Consider the following 25,003-nt stretch of genomic DNA (forward strand, 5'->3'; position numbering starts at 1 on the left):
AACTAAACTCACTCACTCACTCACTCATTCAGCCTTCCATTCAGCACTGATCTGTGAAGGTCAAGTGTGGAAACCCTACTTTCCACAAAACTATGCTTGTCACAAGACGCGAAAAAGGGTATCGAGTGGCCAGGCTTGCTCATTGGTTGACATGTTATCACTTCCCAACTGCACAGACTGATGCTCATGCTGTTGATCACTCATTGGGTTGTCTGGTCCAGACACGATTATTTACAGACTGTGTCCGCATAGCTGCTCATTCACTTCTCTCAGCACTGACACAGGAAGGACGTAAATAAATGAGCAGTCAGTGGATCCTGAGTTTGTCTGTGGACACAAACATCCTTTTCTATATATGGGTTAGTGGCCAAATGACAGTCTGTTGCTCTACATTACTTACAGCATATCTAATCATGTATAATGGATCACATTATCAGTTTGTGACTTAGGTCCTGGTTTGAAGCCTGTTTTTATCAACATTCTGTTGGGTCAGGTAAACTCTGATATAGTGATACTACTAATAGTAATGGATAGCATTTACATAGCGCTAATCTTTAAAAGACTCTTTGCGCATTTGTCTCACGAATGATAGGTATATTCAGTAGTTAGATAGTTGTGATAGATGTATGTAAATATACACTTGACATACACAATGATTTTTGTGTCACATGGAGTGAGGGATTTATTGAGAGTATGAGTGAGTATGGTTTTACGCTGCTTTTAGCAAAATCATGACGGGGGACACTGAGAAACACACTGTGCCGTCCTGAAGAATGAAACCTGTGTCTTTCGCATGAAGATCGAATGCTTTAACCACTAGGCTTCTGCACTGCCCCATTTCACATGGAAAGAAATATATCAAATCTTGGGTAAAAGAATACCCAGTCTTGAATATTTTCAGAAACAGGTTCCACTTGATGTAAAATAGCTGTGAAAATGAATGGACCACTGAAAGTCCGAGATGACAACACCACGTGTTCATAAAAAATCATCCAAACTTAAGGAGCATATCAGAGCTAAGACCAGTCTTGTCAGGTGTGCCTTTTGAACTATATTGTATGCTAATCTATGTATCTGTATATCAGTATATCAGTGATGTTATTGAAGGATATGTAGTGATATATTAAACCACATAATAGCATTAATATTGCCTAAAAATAATGCTTAGAGTCATGTTTGGACCGTAGTCTCAGCAGTGTTTTGTTCAGGCTACATTGGGGCCAATAATCCCAAATATTGCTATGTATAAAACAGGGTACTTGTATTGTGAACATAGAAGGTGTGAACAAGGTCGGATCATTTCCTGGTACATCTCTTTTTATTATGTATACGTGGACTGCAATGAATATACTAAGAAGCAAATATGACATGTTTTATGAATATGTGGTTATGTACAAAAATATTTATTGATTAAAATCTTATGGTTCACGCGTAGAAATTGTAATAACAAACATGTCATGCACTTGCTTACTTTGAAACATTTATTGCCAACACTGTCAGTTTTTTTTAAAAGGTTAAAGAATATTAATCCATACATATCTAGGTCTATGTCACAGTGCTGTGTGGGCCCGTTTTACTAAGGATAGCACAATTTATGCAACTGCATGGTTTGGAGTAAGTGAGTTTAGTTTTGCGCCATACTCAGCACATCCTCGATATCTCCAGGGTCTACGTTCCGAAAAGTCTCCACTATACCCTGGATGCATCTACGGCTCAGCCCGATAAATTTATTACCTCCCTTGGCTGGCTTTTTATCCAATAAGGTGTCTGCGCTGGGAAGTTGAGCGAACCAATCACAACTCACTTTTGCTTTTTAAATTCTCTAACCGATCAAATTTGGCAAACAAACCATGCGTAGGTTCTCTGAAAGTATTAGATGGATTTCTTGCATATGTTTTAAAAAAGGTTTTGGACCTATAAAGTTGCATGTATGATTTCCCCAAATTGTTAATCGTACGGCGAGCACACCTTTGCAGTTGCAACTGCTACCTTTGTTGACACTGGCAAGTTCGGTTATAACGGCGACCACTCTGATTGGCTACTGTGAGAAAGCGGAGTCAGCAAAGGGAGGTAATAAATTTATCGGGATGAGCCATAGATGCGTCCAGGGTATGGTGGAGACTTTTCGGAACGTAGACCCTGGAGATATCGAGGATGTACTCAGCAATATTCCAGCTATATGGTGGCGGTCTGAAAATAATCAAGTCTGGACCAGCCATTGCTGTGATCAACAGTATGAGCATCAATCAATATGAGCATGTGTTAACCAAGTCAGTGGTTAACCTGATCATTTTGGTCACTTCTTACAACAAGCATTGGTTGCTGAAGAGCAGTATTCTAACCAGTACCTTCACGTGTCTGCATGGTTTGGACATATTCCATTTTGCTAGTCAGACTTAGATAAATGACAAACTAATTCCAAGTGAAAAACACTCTTAAACATACAGTCTTTCCTCACAAGAACACCTTAAGATGGGATGATATTAACATGTTCAAAAAGCACATGGACAAATAACACCATCAAATAACACATGGTCACATAAGGCATGGACAAGTGAGTCATGAAAATTAGACATATATTGTGTCCAAATTTGATATTGAGGTTTTCATGAAAACTATTGATACATGTGAATATCTTCCTCCAGAAGGAAGCATTCATAAAATGAAAAGAACCAAACAATTGTAATTATTTTATTAAATTAATTAATTTATTACAGTTCTCATTTGTATAATTTCTTCTAAGTAGAAATTTGCTGAATCATACCTGCTACCAAACAGAATCAGTTGTGAATAGGTCAACATTGAATATACTAAACAATTAATTAAACATCTCTACCTAACACAAATTTATTGATTCTGATTGAAACCATTAAAATCCTCCATAAACGTAACAGTTTGGAATATCACTGTTTCTCCATTCTACAAGGCAGCTGAGTCTATGATAATATTTTTCAAAGACAACAGTGTAAAGACAAACATAGTTTAGGAAACTAAAGGAATTTCTGATTGTTGTGTTGTCTCCAAGTAATGTTGCAATAACAACTATATTGTTATGTAATACATTAATAACACAGCCAAGTTTGCATTGTTTGATTATCGATTGGGTGCATGCAGTTTCTCAAGTATATATGTGTGATCTGGTGTTTTATGTCTTTATTGATCACCCATGCCGACACAGTGGAAGTTACTATTTCATTGTAGTCATCTTGTACAGATGGAATTGACACATACTGTACCCAGGTTAAATCGTACTGTGATCAAGTTGATAAATGCTGTCCCCTGACCAGCATATACTATGATCAAACTGACACATACTTTGGTCAAACTGACACATACTGTGCCCATAATGACACTATGATTTAAAAAAACACATACTTTGATCTGACGCATATGATGATCAAACTGACACATGCGATCAAACTGACACATATTGTCCTGTTAATGACTCATACTGTAAAGAAACTGACACGTTCTCGAATCAAACTGACACATATTGTCCTGTTAATTACAAATACTGTAATCAAACTGACACATATTATCCTGTTAATTACAAATACTGTAATCAGACTGACACATATTGTCTTGTTAATGACAAATACTGTAATCAAACTGACGCATGCTATGGTTCAAACTGACACATAGTGTGGTCAAACCTACTGTTCTCTTAATGATATAGTATCATGAAACCTACACATACTTCGATCAAACTGACACATGATGTGATCAAACTGACACCTACTTTTATCAATCTAACAAATGTTGTGATCAAACTGATACATGCCATGATCAAACTGACACTTATTGTCCTGTTAATGACTCATACTGCAATCAAACTGACACATACTGTCCTCTTAATGACACATACTGTGATAACACTGACTCCTGCTGTGATGAAAGCAACTTACTGTGATCAAACTGACAAATAGTTTGTTCACACAGACACATACGGTCCCTCACCTACGCATACTGTCAACAAATGTTAGGTCAACAGGGCAGAAATGTCAGATAGCAATTCTCTCAAGTTAGAGGAAATTTCTGACTTTATCTTGAGAATGTTAACATGCTGTTTTTAACTGAAACCTGGTTTCATCCAACTGGTGATGATACCCTTGTGGCTGGTATCATGCCAGATGTATTTTTTTGCAAACATTTTCCACTGGATGGTAGAGGTGAAGGTGTAGCAAATATTTAAAAGTGTATTATGTGTGTAAGTCTTAGGAACTCAGATACTGTATTCACATCGTTTGAACATAGTGATGTGACTTTATCATCTTTTAACACTGCAGCCAAGATTATGTGCCTGTACCATCCTGTCCTGACCCTGTCCTCCAAAAACAAACTTACATTCTACGAATTCCATGAGGATTTGTAGTCAAGACACTACTTTCATCTGATGATATGCACCAGCATGTATCCACTGCAACACATCGGTCAGGACACATTCTAGACTGGATTTTTAGTTCTAAATTTATCTTATTCAGTCTGTTGTCGTGAAGACAAGCTCCTGTCAGATCACTTCATAGTGTTCGCAGGTCCACTCAAGTTATGCAGAGACCAAAACTCCATAGCCCTATAAGCACATCCAGGAATGTGAAAGCCATTGACCATGAGAATTTCTCGAGTGACTTGTCACACCTGTTATCTCAATGTGATGGTACAGGAGATGTAGCCAAAATGACTCATCAATATAAAGATGTGCTCAATTTTGTGTTTGAGAAACATGATCCCTTACAAGCTATCAACAGATCATAGACAGTTGTGTTTCTGACATATTAAGACCTTGATAAACGCAAGGAAACTTGTCCTTGGAAATCCCAAACAGCTGCGGAATACCTCCATCTGCAATGTGAAGATTTCCTCATCTCATATTAAACGTTCGCCTGCCACTAAAGATCTTTGTGTATATTTTGATGCCAGTTTGTCTTTGGAATCGCAACTCTCAACTCGACTATTGCAACAGTTTGCACTTTGGCATCAGTTCATCTCAACATCAGAAACTTCAGAGACTGCAGAACTCAGCAGCTCGCATGGTCTGCCTCAAGTCCAAGAAAGATCATATGACACCTTCACTGATGGAGTTTTGGAGGTATTGCCCTTGAAAGTTGGTAAAATTTTCCAAGACGCATTTTCATAGGGTTCATAAAAATGACATAACTCTGGAAAAAGACGTTGGATTTCATCATTCAAGGTACTAAACTGTAGATAACTGAATGGAGAGCATCTTTGCTTCACATGATGGTTATGTAAAAGTCAATAATTATGCTACAATCACGACACAAAGACATTCAGATTTTTGTATATTGTCATGGTCATAATTGAAGGAAGCACCAGTGAAAATTAGCAACAGTACCCACTTACTGGTTTTCCAATGCCAAATAAATCTAAAAAACACTGTAGTGGACGGTCCTGCTGTCGTCAAAAGAAACTGAAAGTGAAGAAAGCCACGGTGGGTGTAAGGGGGGATGTCTGAAGACCATCAGTATTTTGTTGCCACCAGGAGGCAATCCTAGTTATTATTCTTATGAAAAGCGTTTGTCCATTCAAATTTGTGGACCTTTGGCAGGCATGTGGTGGAGGTGACAGAATTTGAAATTTTCCATGTTCTGATCGCTCTTGTTATCTCTCATCATGTGTTAAGCGCGGAACGGGATATATGGGATTAGGCTGACTGTCCATCTGTACGAATTGGAATATCATAAGAACCATTAACTAGATTCTTTTCATGTTTGGTATCTAGGTTCGCTGTGTGAGAAAGGCCCGAGTCAGATTGGGTGTATGGCCTTCATTGCAAGGTCACAATCAACACATTGAAGATTTCAGCATGTAAACCTACATGTTAACCTTATCAGTGAGATATCTCATGTTCTTGTCATATATGACAGCAAGCTTCATCTAGGGAAGGTGCAGGGACCAGCTGATTTTGGTCAGCTTCATTTATTGTTCAAGGTCACAGCAACACCTTGAATGTCTCAGTTTGTTAACCTAGATTTTCACCTTGTCAGTGAGACATCTCATTCTCTGTATTTTCTTCACATGTGACGCAAAGCATCATCTTGGGAAGGTGTCAGTTGGTTGATCATGATTTTTTGACATTTCATTTCTTAGACTACACACTTTCACTACTTCTTAAGTTTGATTTGGCAATTTGCACCGGGGGATTATATCACCTTAGTGACAATGCATTTTTCTAAACTTTTTATGGACTCAAGATTACATCTGAATAATTGAACAACCTGAGTGTGAGCAATTTGATCCAACAAACAGAACATACCCGTTAACAAACTTGTTGAACCTCTGGGGACCAGTCATTGTTGTCTGCTGGGAGGGATGCTCTTTCCACTAAAGCTCTTATTCCTCATCATATTGACATGATGTAATTGCTTCTTCAGCAGCTTTGTTATCATTAAGTGTTTGGTTGTGTTGCCATTGACAACAGTAACATCTTCAGTTTTAGATTTCAAAGGCATTTGCAGTTTCAGTCTGGATCAATTGTTATTTCCTCATATTTAATTTATATGTGAGGCTACTTTCATGGAGAAAATTTCGACAGTAAACAGTTGCTGTGAAAAAATTGTAGGGACTGGTAATTTTAGTTTGTTACAACTGTAATTCATTATACATTTGAACCTAAATATACAAGTGGTTAAGGCAAACCCCCCAAGTTTCTTAAATCCGTGATTTCAGTATAAACTTGATTGTTTTCATATGTAGTGTACTGTAAAGATAAGATGTATGGCTGTGTCATCCTTAAATGGATTTTGAATTGTACTTTCTGTAATGTAATGTACTGTAAACATATTATATATTGTGCAGGTTTTATTTTGTTGCTTTTCGCATAGAATATTTTTCCCCCAAAATTTGAACACAGCAAATAAACCTCTCATTCGCTCACTCTACCCACACTCGATTTCTTGGTTTCTGGGTTGTTACACATTAAGTTTGAAGCCAGATACATATAGGAATCTTAAAATGATGATTGATAGAAGCATAAAGAATCATGTCTAAATGTCATTGTAATGGATTTTCCAGATCATGCTCCGAAAATAGTCCAATAGTAGTAACAGATGGTTCGACACAAAATGGATTACTATGAAACGACTCGTAAATAAATAATACAGTCATATATTATTTATATGGAGATAGCTTGTTTGCAACATTAACACTTATGTCCTATGTGAATGCATTTTGGAGAGTTTGGAACAGTTTTTAGTTGCAATAGAATATATAAGCTTCACAATCACACAGCAGTATTCCAGCTATATGGCGATGGTCTGTAAATAATCGGGTCTGGATCAGACAGTCCAGTGAATAACAGCATAAGCATTGATCTATGAAACTGGGATACAATGACCTGTTTCAAGTCAGCATGCCTGACCACCTGATCCTGGTCTCCCCTTACAACAAACTAAGGTTACTGACGACCAGTTCTAACTCAGATCTTCGTAGGTCAACCCTTGAGTCGTTCATGTTGATGTTGTAAAACCAATGAGTATAAAGTGTAATTTGGTTCTTAGAAGCTTGTTATTAGGGCAAATCTTGTCACACAGGTGAGCTGCTCTGATATCACTCCATTGTTTTTCTCTTTTGGCAGAAACATCACCATCTTTTAAGACTTGATAAAAATCTGTCACTGACAGAGAAGTCAATCATCTGCTGAAACTCATTATGGAGGAGGAAAGAAAACTAGTGTTGAAAATTGTTTGAATTGATTACCAAACGTCAGTGACAGAGAACACAATCATCCACTGAAACACATTAAGGAGGAAAGAAAACTACATTGTAGTGTTGAAAATTGTGTGGATGGATCATACCAAATATTACAAAAATAGACGACTATGATATTGTCAGTGTGACACAGGTTTCATCATTAAGCTGTGAATGTGATAAACATTTTATCAGGCCAAAATCTTGCATGATTTAAATGTGTTTTATTATTTAACAAGTTGGAAAGAGGAATATATTTATAAAATATCCCCATGAACATTCACTAGCCTGCCAGACCAGTGACTGTGGAGATTTACTGGCCTGACTGGATTTTTACTAGCCACAAGCTAGCAGTCCAGTGCTAATTTCGCACACTGCAGTAGAATTGTCATCAAGAACCAATATTTGATGTAAGAGGCGAGTAACAGGACCAGTTGGTTGGGCTAGGCCATATGGTTGACACATGTCATCTTATCCCTGTTGTGTAAGTTTATGCTCATGCTGTTGATCACTGGATTGTGTAGTTCTCGCTTAATGATTATTTACCACCATCACGTAGCGGGCATATTTCTGAGTGCAGCTTTAAACAACAAACAAATAAACCCTATAATTGATCCTTGCTCGTAGTTTCTACTGCCCCAGTATGTACCCTCTGATGAGAATAATATGATGTTTCACGGTCAATGAAAAATAAGCTTTTAATCTTGTAAACTGGTGCTATTAAATTCAATATATGTGACTCAAGTAGGCAGCATCGGATCTCAGGATGGAACATTCTTGTTTCCATGCTTTTGTAAGTTGATTCACATAAGGTAAGGTAGGGTCGAGAACAAAAATCAATTATATGTCCTTTTTTGTTGTTACAACTAAGTTGAGAGGCTCAACATTCCAAGGAAGTGCTGTTTTCTGTGCAGTTTTCTTCTATAGGTGCTGCAATATGTACAGTATGTTGGCAGTAAGTTGAGAGAGGTGGATATCCAACATGTTTGTCTTCATGGTTTTTCATTAGTGTTTGAGGATTGCTTAGACTTTTTGGCTTGGTTTGTAGTTCAATACCCCACTCAGTGATATTTCAGCAGTCTGTAAATTATGGAGTCCAACCAGACAATCCAGTCATCATCAGCATGAGGATTAATCTACACAATTGTCATACGATGACATGTGTCAACCAAGTCAGTGAGTCTTGAGGACTTGGTTGATGCATGTCATCAATAATCATGATGTCAATCACTGGAATGTCTGGCCCAAACTTGGTTATGTTCATACCGGTGTCATATAGGTTAAACCATTATAGCTTTTGTAATATTACACTATAACAATAACTTAATTAAGCCAACCCACGTTTTTTTTATTATGGACATTGTGTTAATTGTAAATAAGTATCCAAATCTAACAAAAAACAAAGAGGGCCAAATTATTGATTATGGATAAGTCTGGTTCTGACTAAATTATTAACAGTCATCCTATGGCTGAGCATTGCTGGAATAGCGTAACATATGAGGTCACAGTATAATAGGTAAACATCCGGTACGTTTAGATTGATTGAGAGAATTTAGGTGTAAATCACTATTTATAATAGTCCAGCACATCACGATGGGTGAGACCAGAAATGTGCTTCACACATTGCAGCAATGTAAGGAATCAAACACATATCTTCAGATTTATGAGGGAATGCTTTGACCACAAGGCTACCCCACTGTCCTTGTACATTTAGATATGTATTATCCTTGAATTAAGAGACCCAAACCTATAATTTTAAACACGTTAAAAATATGAAATTTCAATGCACAATTTTTAATGTTATTTCTCCGAGCTATAGGTAACTGGTTGAGAAATTCTTAAGGTATAATCATATGATAGTTTAGACTTTTCAGAACCATCAGAATCACTTGCAATCCCCAAAAGTCAGTCAAGATAAGCAATATGACTTTACTTGAGCCGTGGTATAGTCATTAAGGAGGAGATTTAGAACAGATTTCCATGTAGAGTGGAAGCAGTCAAAACCAGCACCTGTCCAATCCGGCAAGTTGTCAACACTGGCATAAAATCTCAGTCATGTCTGATGCTTGTACATTTATCATCAACTCTATGCTCCAGCACTTTGTCTAAATCAGATTATTTCTTCAGTCCCAGTGAGTGCCGGTTTATAGTTCTATTGTAGTTCTGGTATTGTCCAGACTTGATTCGAACTGTGGTTTGAGACAGGATGATTTACTACAGTTGAACTTCTAAACTCACTCTTCTTTAATTTCAAATGAGAGAATAATGTTACAAAAACAAAGTTTGAAGGGTGCTCTAGCTGAAGGTGAGCTACATTGCCATTTTGTTCTGTCACATGTTTCCTTGAGTTGTTTCGATGTTGTTTCCAAATGCATGAATGTTGTTTGATGTTGCATGCACTTTCTTCCTCTGCCAGCCCCTGCCAGATAAGATCGGCACCAAGACCAACCGTTTCATCCTGAACACCTCTGGCAAACAGTATGAGTTGTCTGCCCCTGATCTCAAGTCCCGAAACGAATGGATCTCAGGTATAATGATTTGCAATGATGCTGAGCTGTCAGTGGTCATATGTGTTGTCAGCATGCCCTGGTGACAGAGTGGCAGTGTGTTTTATCTTATTACTAAAAAAATTAATAGTCAATCTGCTCACCCTTCTGTAACTATGTTCCACTTCAGAATGTTGATATGTTGATGAGATGTGTTTCCAGATGCTGTATTGACACGATGTATCTGCTGATACTGTATTGATACATTGTTCATGCTGTACGGATACAATGTGTATGTATTGTTGCATTGATACAATGTAACTATGGTTGCTCTATTGATACGGTGTGTCAGTATGTCTTGTATTGATACAGTGTGTCATCAATACAATGTGTCTGTTTGCACTGTACCAATACAATGTATCTATTGGTGTTTTATTGATACAGTGGGTCTATTGATGCTGTATTGATACAACATACATGTACGTGTTGTATTAATGCAACATGTCTGTGTGTCGTATTCGTGCTGTATCAATACAACATCTGCTGGTTAGCAATGGGAATCAGAACCAAATCCACCAGAGACTTGCGTTAAATGATCATTGATTATAATAAAAATATATATGTGTATACTTTTCAAGGTAGTCCCCAATTTTAGGGGTTTTCCCCAGCTAAAAGGCAAATAATATGGATGATGACTTCTTTATTGTATGTCACATTTCTGGGCTATTCCTTGCCATTTCTACAGGTGAATTGAACCATGTTCTTAATGCCTTTGACGTGAACACCAAGTCATAGATGCCTCTCAAGAGCCTTTTTCCCCAGGGTTTTTCTAATTATGTTTTTTAGAACTAATACTGTCATGCAATGAAACGTATGCAAGCAAGGACATAGGAATTGTAATTGAACAATAAAAGTGGTTAAATTATTACAGTGTGCATAGGTTTTGAGCGTATTTTTGTTCATGAATATTCGTCAAATTTAATACTGAGTTCTTTTCAATCAAGTGTGTTATGCTAAACAACAAAATCCTGATAAATCAACAATATGTTTTTCACAATTGATTACCTTTTTTGATCCTTCTTTCGATTGATTTTGTATTATTTTTTATCATCGTAAGACAACTACCGTTAGTTATGTACCAGTACAGTGTATTAATCAGCGCTTTATTGATACAATGGGTCTATTGATGCTGTTGATACAGTATTGGTTCTCTATGAATGCAAAGTTCCATTGATTGTTTAAATTTCTTTTGGGCCCATGAAGGTCCTGGGGTAGAATAGGTTTTCAGCAATCCATGCTTGCCATAAAAGGCGATGATGCTTGTCATAAGAGGCGACTAACGGGATTGGGTGGTCAGACTCGCTGACTTGGTTGATACATGTCATCGGTTCCCAGTTGCGCAGATCGATGCTCATGTTGTTGGTCACTGGATTGTCTGGTCCAGACTCGATTCTTTACAGACCGATGCCATATACAGATGGAATATTGTGTGCGGCGTAAAACTATATTCACTCGCTCACTCACTCACTGAAGCTTCTATTTCTGTGCTTACATAGAAATCAACAAAAGAATAACGTCATGCATTCAAGTCACCTTGTCAAATATGCAGAGAGAGTGCACAAGAATGCACAAGAATGTCAAAACATCTGTGTTTTCACTTTATCATCATGATGAATTTTTTCCAAAAATAGAAAAAATAAAACAGAAAAGAGCAAAAACCAGCAAACAGAAAAATATGAGTTCAAATCTGTTTTGATTATGTATTAGTTTATTTATTCCCTACACCAATTTTCAGAAATATAGCCATATTTTTCGTTCCATAAAACTGATTCGATCACGAGTGGTTTGTGAGAATTTTCATGTGGCTAATAAGATCGGCAATCTCAAATACTTGAACTGTTGATGACTAATTCAAAGCAAACTTATCTCAGTAACATAAATTTCTGACTTTTGTCATTTTTTAGATGTTAAGTACTGTTATCAAAATGTTAAGAGGAAAATTGATCACAAGACATAAGATCTTAGTGCATAACTCCCATACTATACTCAATTCCAAAAGAAATGCATGCCATGTAAAACCGTGATACTGTGGTGAAAGTACTAATTGATGTTTGCTCATGAAAACAATCACTGAAAACAATGTGAGTGCGCAAAGTTACCACACAGGCAGTTATCATGAAATTTCTATGTACCAGATAATAAATACATCTGTCATTTAGTATGTGCTTGTATATTGCGGTAAACTCCGTTCACAAGGTGAATGTAACAGTCGAAGCAAGGCATATTATTATCCCAGATAACCCAATCTGCCTGCTAGTCACATGACTTATCCCACTGGGTACCCATTTTCTGCTGGGAGAACAGAGACAATTTTGAACAAATTCACTTGCCTAAGGTGAGACCCCATGGATCATATGAGTCCTAGAAACTCTCAGGAGTCAAGATGATGATCACCCATCAGAGCACTGTCCGGGTCAGCGTTGCTTAACTTCTCCTAATCGTGACCTGAGCTCTGTACACATGACCACATGCCACCAACAAATCTTCAAATGACTGTCAACCTGTCAATCAAATTGCGCATAGCATAATGAATTTAGAACTAAACTTCATCTCATATCCAAATCGTAAGTCACTGATGCTGTTATTGGAGATTTAATTTAGCAATTTTATTTTAATTTTGATAACATTGTAAGAGGGAAAAATGTAGTTTTTTTTTTTCACCAGACACAGTGACTGATAGCTTACTTATCGATCCTGATTTTTAACGGCCAAAATCTGGTATATACTAGAGAGCTGAAACCCTAACAAGTGATGTATATTTATAACCAGACTTGTTTGTGATAATGTCATAAGATGAAGGATTGTACAAAAGAGTCCTGGGTTATGGCTTTTCAGTGTTGAGTATTGAATCCATTAGCCTCCACTTTGGTATCATCAGAGCCCTCTCAGAAAACAATGGCTACCTGAGCATACAATGCACACCACTTCTTTCATATTTTCCGTAATTTTAAAAATTTGTAATGCTCACGTTTCTTTTGTAGTTCATTATACAACAGAGTTAAGAATGTTGTAACAGTAAAAGTGATGCCCTGGACCTAGATTTTTTAAGCTGTGCTAGTGTTAAGATGTCATAAGTGCCATACATTGAAACTTATCACTGTCTTAGCTCTAAGTGAACTTCGAAAATCAAAGTCTGGTAGTTATGTAAGCATCCTGCCTAAAACATACTTTTATTCAAGCCATAACTATATCTGTGCTTGTAAAAAAATTATTTGGTATTATTACACAATCATGGTAGTCAGGAGCTAAATTTACCTGAAATGACAATTGATGTCATTGTTTGCGATTAATGTCACCTTTCTACAACATATTTTGAGTGAAAGAGAATATGAGTGTGATATCTTCCCTCTTACTTACTTGTTTGTTTATTGTTTAATGCTGCACTCAGCAATAATTCAGCAATGAACAGCAGCCTGTTATTAATCTAGTCTGACCACCCAACCCCAGCAGTGGCTTCTTTAGATAAGTGTGAACCAAAGAATCCAGTGATCAACAGCATGAGCATCACTCTATGCAACTGGGCTATGATGACATGTGTCTACCAGTCAGTGTGAGCCTGAACACTATCCCAGATCGTCATGGTTTGATTGCTGGTGAGTTCAGAGAGCTTAGTTTTACACCACACTCAGCAATATTCCAGCTGTATGGCAGTTGATTGCTGGTCGAAACAGCGACATCGTGAAGTGTTTTCAAGACCCAGATGGACTTTCATGAAGAAAAGCAGTGATATTTGGATAAATGACACATGAGGAATGTCATTTCACCATACTCAGCTGCCTCATGATTCTCAGTTAGCTGGTAATACATACATTATTAAATATAATTTGTATATTTGGATTAATAGGTCTGGGAATTTTTCAGATGTGAAAATTATTACTCAGTGGGTACATTTCACATTGATATATAATAATGCCAAATGTCTCATTTCAAACTTAGAAATGATTGCCTTGTCCATCATTGGCTTATGAAGAAGATGACATGAAATGTTTGACTGCTACACATGATTATTTTAATGATCGTCAAGAATTTGGACGAATAAGGAATTATTTGAGATGATTGGTTAGAGTTCAGGAAGAGGTGGGATTGACCATTACTTAAGTAGTTGGGAGTTGATTGTTCTTTTCTCAAACTGGTGGAAATCGCCTTTTTTATCATAATTTAACCTGCAGGTTCCTATTAGTATTAAATATGGAGACCTGTGAAAGTCTGGGGTGGAATAGGCCTTCAGCAACCCATGCTTACCAGAACTAAGAAGCAAAATCAATAAGTAAAACAAAAAAGATAAAATAAAACAGAACAGAATGTCAAACATATAAAGCTTACTACTCATAAGCATTAGCCATTGGTTGCCATACCTGTAAACATTTGTATCATGTGCAGCTAATTAAACCGCAATACTCACATTCTAATGTATGTTCTGGGTGCTTTGTTTTGTTATCAGAAAGTAAGTATTATATAGCTCCTGTGGGCTGCCGAATATTGCTGAGTGCAGCGTAAAACTAAACTCACTCACTCACTCACTCACTCACACAACAAGCATGGGTTATGAAGACCAAGGTCCTGTTCCTCAGTGCAAACCTATAACCTTTTTTCATGGAATACCATGAATGGATACCCTTTGTCAGTGTAAGTACAGATCACATTCAGGGACTCACAGGCTCATTTTCTCTTGCCGCCAGCTATACAGAAGGCCATAGACCACTCCTATGCCAGCAGAGACGAGTCCATTCAGAGGCTGTCATGGTGGGAGAGAAGGAAGGAGCGAGCCACAAGGAGGAAAGAGGTTGATGAAGAAGCGAAGAGGAGGAAGGAAGAGCAGGAGCTCATGCTGAAGCAGCAGAAGGAGCTGGAGGAAGAGAAAGAGGTATGGGATCCAGAAATGTTCATATCTAAAGCTAAATAAAAAAGTGTTATGATTCTCAGGAGTGGGCACATCACTTGCATTTGGGGGGGTAACAATTTTTTATTGCCATTTTAAAAAACAAATTAACATCGCCGCGTCCCGCCCATCCATTTGTCCACTATAAGAATGAGTGTCTGTAGGAACGGATGTCATTGAATCTACTACTCATTAACACAGGCTAAACTTTCCTGACTATATTTCTGAGAGAAAAATAAAATCTGTTCCTCCCTCGTCACTTTTTCCTAAAAAAAAATTAAAAATAAAGTCCTATCGCCCTCATCACTCTTGAAAGAAATGTGGTCGAGAAACATTTTAATTTTTTTTTGCAGCCTAAGGGGTGGATTTTGGCCAAGTCATCAAAGGCAATATAATTTCATGTGCAGGATAGCATCATATATGTATGTGTCTTTGGTAGTGTTTGTCTACTACCCATCAAAAAATTAGAGTCACTAGTGTAACTGTGTCTACTTAGTTCAGTCAACTGTTCTGAACTAGATTTTGCAACATTATCCACACTGCAACATATGTCATATTTGGGATTTCACTTTCTTAGTAAAGATTCTAGTACTTTTTTCGGTTGAGTCCCACCCACCTGTTTTTTTTGTGGAAGTCGCGGTGGCTGAGCGGGCTAGGCGGCTGACTTTGTGTGCTGGCGATTAGGTGCCTGACTCTAAGGGTGCGGGTTCGAATCCTGGATGGGACTCAACCGAAAAAAGTACTAGAATTTGTACTTTTTTAAGTAAGTGAAATCCCAAATATGACATATGTTGCATTTGACCTCTTTCTAAATGGCATCGTGTAATCATTATCCACACTGTTTAAAGGTACTGTTTATACATGAACTGGTGTATTGTAAAACAAATTCATAATGTTGACAAGATTATTGTCACACGTTCAATAAATGATGAAACTTTGCCAAAAATGGTGAATTCTTATCAAAACTTTCCACCATAACACAGCTGCTCAGATGCATGATATTTGCACATGCATGTTCATGCATGATTCTCTTGTAACTGATCTGCGTAAAGTATGTAGCTGTTTCCCCTAAGCTAGAGGAGAAATCCGTCTTCGTTGTAACTGTTTTTATTCATACATGATGTATAGTGAGTCTTCTAAGTGAATCTAAACTTTTGATGGGTAGTATCAAAATACAGGTTCTCTGATTATGTCAAGTTCTATAAAAATATAATGACATATGTCATCCCTATTATCCAGGTAATAACATCTGTAAGATGTATGAGGATTTTTAGGTGTTTTTTTATGGTTTGATCAACTGCAAGTGTATATGTTCCAGAGGAACAATAGAGATCGTCTTCTTCTGGAACAGCATCTTCAAGAACTGGAGGCAGAGAGACAGGTGAGTGTTGGGGTCAGTGCTGGTGGGAAAGTTACTAGAAGGTGTTGAGTGATTTGAGAGGGACAAGGGATTGGTAATGGGAGTGATGAGAGAATTATGAGTGAGAGACAGAGACAAGTGAATGACTTGAGGGTTTGAGTGAGTGATGACAGAATAAAGACTGATAGATGAGAGATGAGAGAGCGTGGCGAGAGCATAACGTAACAGGCTGAATTGACTTTGCTCATGCTCCTGTCAGGGGGCCAGACATCATTGAATGTCACACCCTGTTGTGTGATTATCTTTGGAGCTTTAAGGTACTAATTTGACCTCACAATTTCATTGCAGGCAAGAGCTGAGATCGAGGCTCAGCTTCGTGAGCAGGCTGCGCTCCGAGAAGCAGAACAGCAGCGACTTAAAGAGTTGGAGGAGATACGACAACAGATGGAGAAGCTCCTTGAGGAGGAACGCCAGGCCAAGCGGGATGAGGAGATTGTCCGCAACCTACAAGCCAGGTACCCACCAGGAGCTGTACCCCTGCCCATTAAGTCTGGGAGAAGGGGATGGGATGAAGGGGGTCAGAGTTCTCATCTTGACATACTGCCGCGTCCACGTCGGCGTCGGCGAGTCAGACGAGAGTTTGAGGAGCTGGAGGAGCTGGAGGATGAGCCAGATAATGTTGAGGAGATGAAGAAGAAAGGGAGGAGAAAGCAGTGTGACAACATGCCTCCGTTGTGTAACTGTTATTGTACACTGTTGTAGATTAAATACACACTTTCTTCATTGCAATGGGTAGATTTGGGAAACAATGTGTGTAATGGTGTGTGTGATGTAGTTATATAGTCATGTCTTTGTTTCATGGGTAGGAAAATATTTTGGATATTTTTCTTTTTTATGTCTGTTTTGTGTCTATATATGTGGTAATGTGGTCCTCATTTAGTGTATTTTTTATTTTTGTTGACATGCTTTAGAAGAAAAACTTCTTATGATAAAGACACACATTGCAAGACAGAGACACTGTCACACATGCAGTGACACAGACTCGCACTGAATGATGCAAACATCTAAGGCGTCAGACATATTGACAAATGAAGACACCTGTGAAATACATTTCCTTGGGATGATAGACTTTAGATAGACAGTCATGAAACATTACGGACATCTATGGAATGATAGAATCATGGAACGAGACTGAAGAGGAATGATACATGATATCTGATGCACATGGAATGATACCTACATGAATGGATAATGGACACATGGAATAAAACACGGTTTGATACTCACACATAATATTATACATGGATTGATACACACACAGAATGAAACATTGATTGCTATACGCATTACATGATGCATGGATTGATACACGTAAAAAAAAATAAATGGATTGATACATCTAAAAAAATACATGGATTGATACACACATTAAATTATGCATGTTTTGATACACTTAAAAAAATGCATGAATTGATACACACATTAAATTATGCACGGATTGATACACTTGAAAAAATACATGGATTGATACACTCATAAAATGCTGCATGGATCGATACAAATAAAATATTATAAGGATTGATACATGTCTGGATTGATACGCACTTAAAATTTTACATGGATTGATAGGTTTAAAATGATGCTAGATTGATACATACAAAATGGCGCATGGATTGATACACACATGAAAAGATACATGGATTGATACATGAAAGGATACCTGGATTGATATGCACATAAAATGATTCATGGATTGGGAGACACATGAAAGGATGCATGGATTGATGAAGGGATACAAGGAATTATACATGTCAAGGAATTATTTATGCATACACAAAACGATACATGGACTAAAACACACATAAAACGATGCATAGATTGATACACGCATCAAAGGATATATGAATTGATACATACATAAAATGATACATGGACTGATACCACCTTGTAAAGATGCATGGATTGATGTTTACGTAGAATGATACATGGATTCATACACACATGGAAATACACACTCATAAATATCTGTGAAGACAAGTCTTAAATCATGTTAAATGTATGTATTCATTAATTATAGTTATGTATTTATGGGGGAAAGACTGTAAATCATTAATAGTACACTATTTAGTGCATCTGTGTATCTGCATGATTCAAATGTACTTGTATTTAGTAACTGCTTAAGAATCATACAACTGAGTTTCCTATTCACCTGGCTATCTGAGTCTTGCAAACATCTCACTTAAGCCATAGACATGTATATTGATTTGTGTGTAATCAAATCAAATCAAATCTGGTTCAGTCAAAAATAAAAGGCGTATCTAACAATGAAATCAAGTTCAATATTAAAAAATGTTTAGAATAGGCAAAATATTTCTTGCACTGTGTTATTTCAAGGCATATTTGTTGTCTGTGTTTAGCATACATATATAGTACATTCTTTTCATACAAATGTTGATGTCAGTAAATAGTTGCATATATATATTTCCAGATAAGTAGCATGTGATGGGTGGAAGTTGTACATGCATGTATGTGGTATCTATGGGTTAACACCTCCTGGGCATGGTCCCTCCCTGATGTGGCTGGTGTGGCTGTTGCAGGATTCTGGAGGAAGAGTTTGAGAAGAGGGCAGAGCTGGAGAAGCTGAAGGAGCAACAGGACCAGCTTCTAGAGGAGGAGCGAAGACAGCGGGCTGGGATGGAGAAAGCCCGACAAGAGTCTGACCATCAGCTAATTGAGGCCAGGGATAGGCTGAAGGAACTCGAGTTGGAGGGGAAACAGGCAGAGAGTCAGCTATTGGTGAGTACAGTGCACCCTGTCTAATTAGGACCAACTAGAAAGTCAGAAATAGACAGCAGTACAAGTACACAGAAATTTCCTATATCGATGCCTGAAGCTTGAATTATTCCCTGTCAAGAGGTTGGAGACAAAATACTGTCTCTGAGTTGGACAGAGTGCACTACACTACTGTTTGAACCTGTGAAGATCTGGGTTAGCACTGGTCTTCAGCAACCAATACTAGAAGGTGGATCAGCTGGTCAGACTCAATGACTTTGCTGACAGTGTCATCATATCCCATTTGCATAAGCTGATGCTCATGCTATTGATCATGGTATTATTTGGTCCAGATATGATTATTTACAAACTGCAGATATGTAGAAGGAATACTGTTGATAAGTTTAGTGGTGTTCTGATGAATTGAATTGGTCAAAGATTGGTCGCAGTGGCATCTGACCTATGAGTTAGTAACGCCTGAGAACGTGTGTTCTGAGAGAACTCACTTCAATTACTGACAAGCATTGTTGAATATTTCTTGAGAACTATTTTCATTATATTTTGATCATCACTTTTAAGTAGCAAGCAGCCTCATTAGAAGTTGATGTGAAATTATGCGTTTTGTACTGTTGTTAAAGAAATATGGGGAAACAGAGAACCATATTTCTTTTTCTAAACAATTTTGTCTGTAGAAACAACCTTTAGAGTAAAACATGAAAAATGATAACCAGTTTGTTCAATGATTGATTAGTTAAAATGAACCAATCGTCAGTTATGACATTTCAACCAATTCCCAACACTACTACAGTTGTGTGTGTGAAGGGATGCAGAGAGACTGGCTGAGTGCTCCAGGTGTACTGGGATGTAGGAAGTGGTCAAAGTACTTTGTATTATCAGAGCATTTTCAGGAATGCAAATTCCAACTCCCAGTCCCAACAGAATGTCACCTTATCACCCCGAAAATGCCAAAAAGGAGTTGTTTCCAGGTTCCTTACTGTTGGTCTCCTTTGTGTTGCAGGAAGCTACCAGTAAGCTACGACTTGCCGAAGAGGAGAGAGTCAAGCTGGAGGCGAGGCTGAAAGTGAAGGAATCTAAAACAATCGGACTAGCCAGACCCATGTGTGTGCCTGATCCCGACCCTTTCACCACACACAGGGGGAAAGGTGCTTTTGTAGAGGCAGACTTCCAGGCCAAGACAGCCCACATTACTCCCACCACTACACAGCTATAGTGTAGAGGATGCTTGTCAGGTTAATGTCAGAGACATTGGAAAAAATGGTTGTGGGTTTAGTGGCACATGAGCACTGGAACAGGACGTGGTTAATACACCTCACATATTCTTGGTTGTCTGTTGGAACAATCGAACACCGACCAATACACAGTTGTAGCTGAAACGTCAAAACGCTGTAGACCATTACACAGTGTAGTGGAGACATCAAGACACTATGGACCAATACACAGTTGTACCAGAGGCATTAGAACACATTAGATTGATACAAAGTTGTAATAGTGACATCAAAACACTGTACACCAATAGACAGTTGTAGTGGAGACATCAGACCACCTTTGATTAATACACAGTTATAGCAGAGACATCAGAACACTGTACAGTAGACCAATACAGTTATAGCAGATATATCAGAGCACTGTAGACCAATACACAGATGTAGCAGATATATCAGAACACTACAGACCAATATACAGCTGTAGCACATCAGAGCACCTTACACCAATACACACTTATAGCAGAGACATCAGAACACTGTACAGTAGACCAATACAGTTATAGCAGATATAGTTATTAGAACACCGTTGACCAGTACACTGTGTAGTAGAGACATCAGAACACATTAGACCAATGCACAGTGTAGCAGAGACATCAGAACGCATTTGACCAACACACAGTGTAGCAGAGACATCAGAACACATTAGACCAATACACAGTGTAGCAGAGACATCAGAACATAGAGACATCAGAAGACATTAGACCAATACACAGTGTAGCAGAGACATCAGAACACATTAGACCAATGCACAGTGTAGCAGAGACATCAGAACACATTAAACCAATACACAGTGTAGCAGAGACATCAGAACACCTTAGACCAATACACTGTGTAGCAGAGACATCAGAACATAGAAACATCAGTACACATTAGATCAATACACAGTGTAGCAGAGACATCAGAACACATTAGACCAATACACAGTGTAGCAGAGACATCAGAACACCTTAGACCAATACACAGTTGTAGTTGAGACATCAGAACACAATAGGGCAATACACAGTTTTAGGAGATACATCAGAACACAACAGACCACAATAATGATGCCAAGGTAAATACATTTTCAAAGACACTCATCTCAGAATCTCTGATGTGAATATAACCTGTTTCAATCCCGCCCACCGGAACAGATGATGATTAATGAAGCTGTATATATTCAAATGTGCTTTTAGTCTGTGGACGCTGAGGATACAGCATTTGTGATGACTTTATTTTTTATATATTTTTTACTGTTATGCTCTGTTACAGATAATATGGCATTAAGCCTGTATGATGTCTGGGACATGTTTATATACATATGGCTATGTAAATAGAATCTGTATGGATACCCATGTGTGATATGCATGATGGTTATTGATTGCCAAACATATTTCAAATGTTTTGTCAACATTTTTATGGTTTAATTTTGATAATTTTTCCCACAATGCCACAGGGTCCTTTAAGGCACAAGTACTTAATGGGGCAAGTTTGTATTTTCCCAAGTGCTAAAACATATTAAAGGTCAATGATGTTTTTTTCCTTGGTTACATAGATTTTTATCTGGTTGAATCTTCTATTTTGATTTGAAAACTTGGATCCCTCAATATTTTAGAAGTGAATTTCAAGCACTTTTCCATGAAACAGGATCTTTTGTGAATGTTCAGAATAATTTTCAATAAGCATGGGAAGTTTCCCATTTGGCATATGTTGCAATGTGTGATATTCGTACACTGGGAAACAATCTTATGATTGTATGTTTTTTAATTAGCCTCTTTTTGAAGGTACTCATCTTAGCATCTCATTCTTTGGGATTGGTCATTTATTATAGGGGTGGGTTGACAAGTGGGATTGTTTTCAGGATTGTGTCATCCAATTTAATGCAGCATTTTTCATGTCTCCCACCAATAACTATCACAAGATCCCTACATAAGCTTCAAGGGGCTAGTGAGTTTGTTCAAAATTGCGTCTGTTTACTCAGCAGTGAATGGGTACCTGGTGGGATAAGTAATGACTATTAACCTTCAAGTGTCTCACAGGCAACTTGAGTCAGTGGAGTTAAAATGTCCACAATGCGCTTAAAGCATTCCTGTGCGGCTTGGAGCGCAGTTCCTTGCACAGGATCTTGTTATTCTTTTCTAAAAAATTAGATCAGTTATTTAATGACAACCCTTCCTATCCTCACCATCCTCCGTAGTAAATGACCAACCCGCAATGACCTGATTGTATGCATGATAGCACCGTGGTAATGGCCCTGGGGGTATACGCTGTATTTGTCACTGGGTGCTAGTTTCTTTGACTATATCATGCATGCTGTACATTAGAACCAATCTGAACCAATGGCAACCAGTTGTCTGAACAGTCTTTTATTGCGACACTAGTCTTGTACAGTGCTTGACGGACTTATCTTTTTATAATGTAAAATGAGTTTTTATGTCACATTTGTGCAGATATGCAGTTATTCCGCATTGTCATTGCAGTGTTTTGATCTTCCCAAGTCATGATAATGATGATGATCATGACGAAGATGATGATCATGATGATGATCATGATGATGTATCGCCATGGTGATGATCATGGTGATGGATACAAAGTGCTTCCAGAACTGATTTTTCACTGGGAAGTCATATTTTCTTTGTAAAGTGAATTTATTTATGTAATAATTTGCATAATTTTTAAATATAAGACAATAATTTGTGATGTAAAGTGTGTTAAGTAGTTTAGATCAGATAAGCTTGGGGATGATTTGAATCTCATAAAAACTAGCTGAGGAGAGGTACGTTGCCTGTGTTACACCACTGACACCCATTACACATGAGAAACATCAGCTGTATGACAGGACATAACAGCCACTGATCAAGGACACATTACACATAATATGAAACGTCCTTACCATAGTCAACATTATTAGTGTCTCTCTTGTCAGAATGGATGGTGGGGTAGCCTAGTGGTTAGAGCATCTGCTTGTGACACCGAAGACCCAGGTTCGATTACACACATGGTGTTCCCTGCTGTGATACTGCTGGAATGTTGCTGAAAGAGGAGTCAAGTCCAACTCGCTCACTCGCTCTTGTGAAAACCAAATCCTTTATACGAATGGTTGATGTGAGATTCTTTGCTCAACCTGAATTTGACTCCTCTTTGCACACATACCGACTCTCACCCCACTACCAGCTTTGAAAATGATGGCCAGCCCGGAGGCCCAGCAATGGTTGTTACTGTATTGGGCTGGCAGTTTCAGATATCTGCAGGCCCTTGTGGTCTTCAGTAAATTATCAGTCATTTTTGCAACTGGAATCTTTTCCTTGTTTTTTTTCCCTTTTATCAACGTTTGGTAATGATCTATGATCCATCATGTTCCGATAACGTAGTTTCACTTCCTGGCATTTTAGCGCTTTGCCCATAGAAATATTTTTAACCATTTTTTTAACAAATAAAAACGTGTCTCTGTGCCAAAGGGTTTGCTAATTGGTTTTGTAGAAACAGTGTAAAACTGTACAGTCTATTTAGTTTTTATTGGTTTGAGAAAATGGGCCTGCAGATTTCATTCAGGATCTGTAGATTGTGGTGGCTTTCCACTGATGTCCAACTGTCAAATTTAAGCATTGCAAACACTGCCCTCAACACATCAGGGATACTGGTCCTCACACTCCAACACTCTCCAACATACTACATACAGTTACTTTACCCCCAGTCTCTACCCATATCCCCTAATGAGTCCATCCAGTTGAGTTTAAATCCCAAATCTAGCACCAGGCAGGGAAGTACCATCTTTTAAAGTATTTTGGTCTAATGTGTTTTGGGATTAAATCATCAAATTCTCTCACTTTACCATTATAAGTGGTCTGTAGATGTAACAGCATCACATCAGTTCTACCTACTCAGGGCGGTGAGGTGGCCTAGAGGTTAAAACTTTTGCTCATCACGCCAAAGACCTGGGTTCAGTTCCCCACATGGGTACAATGTGTGAAGTCCATTTTGTCCCATGTCATCAGTTTGCAGTAATATGGCTAAAGGCGGTATGAAAAAATACTTACTCACTCACTAGTTACAAACACCTGAAAGAAAAGAGATATCTGTGAGTTGTGGAGAGATCTGATCCATCGTCCCTCTTTAATATAGGACAATGGCTGGGATGGGTGCACAGGTACTCGAAGCCGGGTCGGGTACAGCTGGAATTGAGTCGTATTTCTAGGAATCGAATACCCAGGAAAGGAGATAACTCTGTAATGACAAGGTCAGATAATATTTTGACTTTTTGTCAGTATTGACATAATGCACAATTTTATCATTGGTATTCTTCGATTAATGGATATTATTATTATCGACTGTAATTTATCTGTGGATGATCAGTGAGTAGTGAAGTTGCAGTAACAGAAGGAATGAAAAGTTTTTGTTTAAAAGAATAATGCAAGTAATTAAATAACCTGAGATTCGTTTCAATGTTTCCCGTTGAAGCTTTGTGTAATAGTCTCCCTCA

General features: G+C 38.0%; 1 protein-coding gene across 2 annotated transcripts in view; it reads left to right on the plus strand.

Moving 5' to 3' along the window:
* Positions 1-23,007, plus strand: part of LOC137295101 (switch-associated protein 70-like) — a 47,451-nt gene extending 24,444 nt beyond the window's left edge. The window contains exons 4-10 of one of the 2 annotated variants that reach the window (XR_010957560.1): positions 10,121-10,232; positions 14,930-15,114; positions 16,448-16,510; positions 16,838-17,004; positions 19,087-19,285; positions 20,280-20,684; positions 21,472-23,007. Coding sequence is in view for 1 of the 2 variants with exons in the window: in XM_067826397.1 (XP_067682498.1) it covers positions 10,121-10,232; positions 14,930-15,114; positions 16,448-16,510; positions 16,838-17,004; positions 19,087-19,285; positions 20,280-20,492 (939 nt within the window). In the remaining variant the exon portion in view is untranslated. Of the gene's footprint in view, positions 1-10,120; positions 10,233-14,929; positions 15,115-16,447; positions 16,511-16,837; positions 17,005-19,086; positions 19,286-20,279 lie in introns of both variants that reach the window. The other variant, XM_067826397.1, reaches the window with a different exon arrangement.
* The last annotated feature ends 1,996 nt before the right edge of the window (positions 23,008-25,003 follow it).

Source organism: Haliotis asinina, chromosome 1 (assembly GCF_037392515.1).
Source record: "Haliotis asinina isolate JCU_RB_2024 chromosome 1, JCU_Hal_asi_v2, whole genome shotgun sequence".
Taxonomy (NCBI): domain Eukaryota; kingdom Metazoa; phylum Mollusca; class Gastropoda; order Lepetellida; family Haliotidae; genus Haliotis; species Haliotis asinina.